This window comes from Embiotoca jacksoni, unplaced genomic scaffold, assembly GCF_022577435.1.
Source record: "Embiotoca jacksoni isolate LCO1_2020_lvr unplaced genomic scaffold, fEmbJac1.0.p SCAF_1, whole genome shotgun sequence".
NCBI classification, from domain to species: Eukaryota; Metazoa; Chordata; class Actinopteri; family Embiotocidae; genus Embiotoca; species Embiotoca jacksoni.
In genome coordinates this window covers 4794253-4801726 of record NW_027185229.1, presented here as the reverse complement: position 1 = coordinate 4801726, position 7474 = coordinate 4794253, and the positions used below count along the sequence as shown (strand labels likewise).

The 7474-nt window shown below is 42.4% G+C and overlaps 1 protein-coding gene across 2 annotated transcripts; it reads right to left on the bottom strand.

Annotated features, from left to right (window-relative positions):
* Window positions 1-619: 619 nt before the first annotated feature.
* LOC138203028 (ATP-dependent RNA helicase DDX19B) lies at window positions 620-6953 on the bottom strand. 2 transcript variants are annotated; one of them, XM_069157527.1, is made up of 12 exons: window positions 6757-6953; window positions 6307-6346; window positions 6127-6231; window positions 5867-6002; window positions 5606-5698; window positions 5331-5433; window positions 5056-5170; window positions 4766-4943; window positions 4434-4671; window positions 3799-3961; window positions 3187-3378; window positions 620-1861 (listed from the first exon to the last, which is right to left on the bottom strand). In XM_069157527.1, exons 1-12 carry the CDS (start codon window positions 6811-6813, stop codon window positions 1800-1802), a joined length of 1482 nt encoding a protein of 493 aa, XP_069013628.1. In that variant the 5' UTR covers window positions 6814-6953; the 3' UTR covers window positions 620-1799. The 2 variants fall into 2 exon arrangements, with proteins under 2 accessions (XP_069013628.1, XP_069013638.1); XM_069157537.1 differs by having other exon boundaries at window positions 6127-6216.
* Window positions 6954-7474: the final 521 nt, after the last annotated feature.

Below are 7474 nucleotides of genomic sequence, written 5' to 3'. Positions count from 1 at the left end.
CATCTGTTCGTTGAGTTGAGTGATTTTTCAGCAAGTTGTCCATAAACAGTCCATTAAAACCAGACCGCCACCGGCAGTCTTCTCTGTGTCGCTGGGAGCCAGATGAGGTTTGCAGAAGGTTCAGACTGACCGACCACAGGTCCGAATGTCCCAGCGCATTGATCAAACACACCAGACATCACAGACTTTTTCTTAATTTTTGTACAGTCACCCAACCGATGCAAGATTAGCTGATTTAGGCTCGCCGTACACCAGAGTGCTGCTTCTGTAAAATTGAACCTCATGAGGAATGTTTACTTTTGCACTTCTTAGAAGTGACAATCTCAAGAACTCAGTCACACTATTTTCTTTAACATAAAATTTTAAGTATGTACACAAGTACATGTTTTCTATCCACGCAACCATGTTGGAGCAACACAGTGAATCTGATTAGCATAGGTCCTCGAGTCAATTCAGCATTTGGTTTCAAGAGGATAATTCACACATCCTAAAGATGCCCATAATTCAATATATAATCAAAATTTCAAGTGTTAGTCAGAATATTAAGCCCAATGTCTTAGAATATCAATGACAAAATCCTATGTATATATAATGCACTTGAGGAAGGCATTGCGTTATGTTTTTTTTTTTTTTTTTTTTTTTTTTAATTCACAATCCTTAGTAACAGCACAGTCTGTGTGAAGAATGTAACTGAAGTCAAACTGGAGACCCTGATTGAAAAGATTGTGTGGGACAGCGAGACACAAAGGAAACTCATCAAACCTTAATGGTCACATTTTGAATTCAAATGAGATTTTATGAGACAGATGAAGGAAAAAAAGAAAAAAAAAAGACTTAAGAATTGCAGCTCAGCGGTGGCGCCAAGCCTGTCCTGATCGTGGCCATGTTCGGCATTTTAAAAATGATATAAATAGCATGCGTGTGAGATGTGTGCTTGGCTGATGATGGATTACTGGCGAAACACAGAATAAAACATCTAAATGTCAATGACTTGGAGTTAGTAGTGTGTTATCACTCGAGGCAGCCTTTTTTTTTGGCATTTGACTACACACCCTGATGCTAAAGCTGAGGTTATTTCAGGATTAATTTGTGTCATGTAAATACAGGTTGATAGTATTTGATAATAGCTATCACAGGTTGATAAGTTTGCATAGACCCTTGAACCCCAACCACCACCATCCAATAACATATCTCAATGATTAAACTACTACTCTGAGCAGCATACCCAACTTCACCCTTTGTACTGATTTTGGTACTCATAACAACGCACAAGACAGCTGTAATAGTCCACATGATACGCTTACATTCAGTTATACTTTGTTTCTGTTCAAATTAGAAACCTTGTGGCACATAAAATGCTTATTTTCCTATTAGGGTTTTTGTGAATCTCTTTAAAAGACAAGTTTGTATCATGCCACTAATACAGCCGACACTGAAAAGTGTTTTTGTTTTTAAATTTTATTTATTTATTCATATTTATTCAATAAAACAGAGTCGATTATGCCTGCTTTTACAGCATCACAATACACAGCGATAAACTCAGAGACTTTATTCAAAGAAGTACAAAGAGTGAATTTGGGGTATGTTCCAGAGACTTACAAAACGCTTCTCTGAGAGGAGACATATCCACATGTAAACATATGCTGTGTTTGTGGTTCTGCTATTTCCTCTGACGGCTAAAAAAAAAAAAAAAAAAAAAAAAAATCATAATGAAAGCATAAAACACTGTAGGAGCGTACAGTCCTCGGAGAGCGTAGAGGGGGAAGGGAAGTTAGGCCGGCGTCCTCCGTGCGATGTTTTTAGCTGGCAATTTTCTCAATTTCATCCAGATCATCTGTGTCTAGTTTTTCAATTTTTTTATCTGTAGGGGAGAGACCATAAAATATAAGGGGGGTCATTTACAGGGGAGACATTTGGCTAATTACTGGAAGGCTTCATCTTCCTGAATTAGTAAGTACTCTTAAGAAAAGAAAAGAAAAGAAAAGAAAAGAAAAGAAAAGAAAAGAAAAGCTGACTGCTACAAGGTGTGATCAAAAACTTCAGAGACCGACTGTATAACTTTATTGACCAGTTTATTACTGGTACTGGGGTGGGGGTTGCAACACGTTACAACTGCCCATCAGACTCAGCAACAAGCACACAGATGCCCCGGAGGAAATTAAACTAACTCGTATAACCATCTCAACCCCTAAATAAGGGATTAAAAACAAGGTGGAATAACTTTGGACATCGTGAAAATTAAAATGAGGTTGTCCTCGAGGACTGATATCCAGTTTACAAACAATATCTCCAAATGAAGAAACACATCAAACATCTTTAAGCAGCCTTTTGCACAGATCAAAGTACGCTTCCCGTTTATAATTTTAGTACCAAACATAAAACGGGTGTGTTTAAACGTCAAGAAGAACAAAATGCCGTTTACAGTGACACCGTCAAACCGTGATATTTTCTGAGACGGTTATCACACTGAAAAACTTCTACCCTCGCAACGCTAATTTAAAAGTTACATCGCTGGATCAATATCAGCACCTGAGATTTCTCTCACCACTGACCACTGAAACGGGGACATTTAATAATTATAAACCATTCACCTGAAACGTGAGCAGAGAGCGCACATCAAGGTTGGTCTCAAACTCTGCAATTCGGCAACGGACACCTTTGAATTGCTTCAGAAAGCCTACGGCCACAAAGCAATGAGCTGTTTCGAGTGACATTTATGTTACAAGAAGGGCAGAACGTCACCTTCCAGACAAAAGAAGGCGCGTCAGGTCAGGAGCACAACCAGGTCGCATTTCTTTTGACATTCGCAGAAATGTGCGCCGTGAATTTGTCCCCCGGGGTCAGACTGTCAACACCGAGTTCTACTGCGACGTTCTGAGGCATCTGAGGGAAAACATTTGCAGCAAACGTGCTGAAAGGTCGCCGTTTTGACACTTTGGAGGAGATCCAGCATGTTTAGCAAATAGTGCTTGACATGCTTACAGCACAGCGCTTCCAGGGATCGGTTCAAGAGTGGCAGGAGTGCAGGAAGCGCTGTATCACTGCACATGGGGGACTCCTTTGAAGGGGGGGTGGCGGTAAAATTTAAATCAAGTACGGTTTAAGGCTATGATGGGGCAGTCTCTGAAATTTTTGATGGCACCACGTATGAGAACGAGAAGCGTGTAAAGCTGCTGTCAGACTTACTGAAATGCTCCTGGATCCTGTTGAGGATGTTCATGCTCATCCTGCTGTCCACCATGTTGATGGCCAGTCCCCTTTTCCCGAATCGACCCGTGCGTCCAATCCTGTGCAGGTAGGTCTCGTTGTCTGGGTTACCGTCCTTGTCGACTGGCAGGTCAAAGTTGATGACCACAGAAACCTGCTCTACATCGATGCCTGGATGTAAAACACGCAGAAAGAGAGATGAAGTGTTACAAGAAAAACAATGTGACCGGGCAGTTCAGTAATATTTGTATTTTACTGCAGAACAAGCACACAATCCACACTTCATTTTAGTGTCAAATGCATTTAATTTAAGTCAGAAGATAATTACTCTGTGAATTTAGCTCCCCTTAGTCTAAGAGTAATTAACACTAACAGCTTATTTAAGATCTGTATTCCTGTATTTAAAACATCATGGAATTAATTTGAGGGTTGTACGAGGGTTTGAAGATATTGCACAACATTTTTAAAGATTATCTGACTCGAGTTCAAAGCTGTGATTATATATGGAGATAATGCATTTTCCAAATGTAAATGTAACAGCAAAAAAGAAAAAAAGAGAAGAGATTCTTCCTGACGGCGCTTAGACAATACCTCTAGCACAAACATTTGTGGTGACCAGGACCTTCTCCTTTCCATCTCTAAAGCGATCAATGACGGCAGCCCTCTGCTCCACCTGCATTTCTCCGCTCAGCAGCGCCACCTGGTGGCCTTCCCGGGACAGCTCCCCTGCCAGCCAGCCTGCAGTCTTCCTTGTCTGAATCACACAAGAACAGAGCGAGTGCTGTAGCTACTTCACAAATTCTACCAGACCCACATTCACAGCATAAATGTGTGGGTCTTGTCACCATTTTTAGGGTATGACAATATGTGGGCGGAGCCAGCCAACTTTAACTTAACCAGCCAGTTAGGTGTTCATCATTCAATAATAGAAGTCATGTGGAAAAAACAACAACAGTAGCTTATTTACAGGAGGAGACTGTGTATGAAAGCCCTTAGGTGATATACGATGGTTAAACAAAGAACCGGCTCTTTCTGTAAATTTGCTTATGTTTTCATTATATAATCTCTGAATCACAGATAGAGAGCTCTCTGCAAGAAATGTTGTAGGAGAGCAAATTCTAATGAGGTCACAAGAGAGAAAAACTTAAAAAAGGATTTGTTATATTCAAGTAGAAACTGTAGGCTAATCCAGATCCCGTTTGAAAATGTGAAGCGAAACAACTCACATGGCAGAAGATCATGGCCTGGGCGATGGTGATGGCTCCGTAGATGTTACAGAGGGCCTGGAACTTCTCCTCTTTGCTGTTGCACAACACGTAGTACTGTTTGATGGTGTCCAGTGTTTCCTCCTCTCTCTTCAGCTTGATGATGTTGGGATCGGGCACGATGCGTTGAGCAAAGTTCCACACCGTCTCCTCAAACGTGGCGGAGAACAGCAACATCTGGCAGTTTTTAGGCAACATCCTGTGTGGCAAAAGGTTCAGTTTAAGAAGTTTACTTAGCTAAGCAGTATAGACGTGTGAAAGATGATCTATTATCTACATTTACTTCAACTTGCCTCTGGATGCGGATGCTCTGGTCCTGGTGACCCTGTGTGGCGATCATGACGTCGGCCTCGTCCAGCACAAACACCATGACCTTCTTGGGGTCTATAAACTTGAATTTACTGCACCAGTCCAGCATCGTACCAGGTGTGCCAATAACTATCTGTTCCTGCAGTTTCATGCCCCGCTGCACTGCAACAGACACACAAGAAACACAAGAGCTCATGAACATGCAAAGCCATCAACAAGAACCTTTCAATCCACGACAGAACAGATGTCGAGCAGTAGAAAACAGAAGCCTTACATTTATTTCCTCTGATGGCGTAGACTAGTCTGACCTCAGGATAATGTTTGCCCATCTGCTCGATTACTTTACCAGTCTGAAGAGCCAGTTCATAGGTGGGTGACACACACAGGCACTGATGGAGAGAACGCAGCGTTTAGGTTGAGATAAATGCTCTCCTCATTTAGTTGAAATTGACAGGATTAGATAAACAAGATAAAGAGGAATTAGGAGGAGGCAAGCCACACACATCAACTAAAAACCTTCGTGGAGTAGTGAGGAGAGTGAAAACCAACCTGGGGATACCTGTTGTTGGGGTCTACATGGCTGAGCATGGCCAGGACAAAAGCAGCCGTTTTCCCTGTTCCTGACTGCGACTGAGCAATCAAATTCTGTGGACTGGAGGAAACAGAGGATTAGATCACAGGCTGTTCAAATCGTTTTTGGTGTTGGCACCATGGATGACTCGTGCAAGCTGTTAATTCATTTTGAAGTTATTCAGTATCTCCTCAAGGGTGAGAGATTTCAGTCAGTCTCTGGGAACACAACACGCTGTAATGTGTATACTCACGGTTCAGCCAGCATCATAGGTAAGGCAGTTTCCTGGATTTTGGATGGCCGATTAAAGCCCATACCGTACACTCCCTGAAGCAGCTGCGGTTTGCTTTACAAAAGAGAAAATAGTTAGATGTCAAGTCTCACACAAGCCTTTAAAAGATCTAGACAGAGTGAGGGGACAATCATGAAGCAGGTATGTTTGGAGTCTTGGTCTTAGTGGGAACTCTTTCTACCCACTGTAGTGTAACAAGAGCGACAAACAGGAGTCACTTACAGCCGTAATTCTTCAAAGGACTTGACGGAGTAGAGCGGAGAGTTGGGATCTTTCTGAAGGACTTCCACTTGATTAGTTGTATTGACGAGATTATTCCGGATCAGTTTGTTCAACAAAGACTGTGCCGCTTTGTCATCTGAAACAACAAGTGAATGTTACGACACAGGACACAACCAAGCATCTGACTGAAAGACAATGCAAGGAACTGAAAGATCACTGGATGAGTCATTTTTGAGGCATGTAATTTATTAACTACCCACCTTTGTCGTCATCGTCTGTCGTCTTGACTTCTCCTTCGGTTTCAGACTTTGGAGCTGAACTGATGGATTCCGTTGCATTTGCAGCTGTGCCTGCAATACATAAAACTATAATTTACATTTTTGGGATGGGTGATTTTCTGAATATTGCTTCCTTCCCCCATTTGAGTTGCATGCACTTACCATTTTCCTCTGGTTTCTCTTTTATTTGAAGGCTACCGATCTGTAAAGTAGAACATGGGGAGGTTTAAACTTGTTTTTCGGGAGAGTAACTAAATCGCGGTTACTCCCTCACCAGTAGCGATATTGTGGCGCCTCTTGGATCATTTCCCTGCTAACCAGCTAACTGCTAAAGCTAGTAAAACATGGAGCACGCAGCACCTCAGCTCGAGCTAACTCAACTTAGCTCTGACGCCGAGCCGGTAGTTTCGTTTTTCGGCTGACAAAACTTCACGGACACAAGCTGCCTCAGGGGCCAGTTGAATGACTGACAGTGCTGTCAACAAAAAAATTCCAAATGTCCAAATTAAAAATGTACAGCTTATTTTCTGTAACGTTGTGACAGACCAGGCCACAGCATCCACTGAGCAGGCTAACAACAGGTTAGCTCGTGTTGCGTAAGTTAAGGCTTACCGATTCCGCCGCGGCTTCCTGCTCGTCCACTGCCTGGGCCCACGAGTCTGTAGCCATTGTGGGACAGTTTCTTCTGTATTAATATACTCAAGATAAGTCAACTAGTCAGTGTAGCTCAGACTGAAGGGTCAATAATGAGAGAGTAACTATTTTCCACAATGGCGTGCCGAAACCGATTCGGGACAACTGTGCAACCGCTCACGTTGCCGGGCAGACTCCACGTGCTGGTATATTATGGTTCCTAGCGTAATGAATGTTCCTACCTTTTTTTTTTTTTTTTTTAATATATATATATATATACGGAAAGCCTTCAGCACGACCAGCTCTTCGATCTAAATTTTGTAGAAATATAATGAATTTAAATTTTGCTGAACTATTTTGTTGAGAATTAGCCGATTTCGAGAAACATGACCCTGCTGGGCCTGTAGAGGGAGCCAAAACACTCTGAGAGGACACTCCTGCTAAACACTGTATATGCCTGACTGGAGAGTATAAGAATCTGAAAACATACACACACACACACACACACACACACACACACACACACACACACACACGCACGCACGCACGCACTGACAACAACGATTATTCATAATCCAAGCAAGAGCAGGAGGCTGGGCAGTCCATCTGTCAAACAAAAATGGGGTTTGGATTACAAATCAGGCAACACAAGTAACTGCCTCCTTGGCCCTCAGGGACCCCAAAGGTCCCAGGCTCC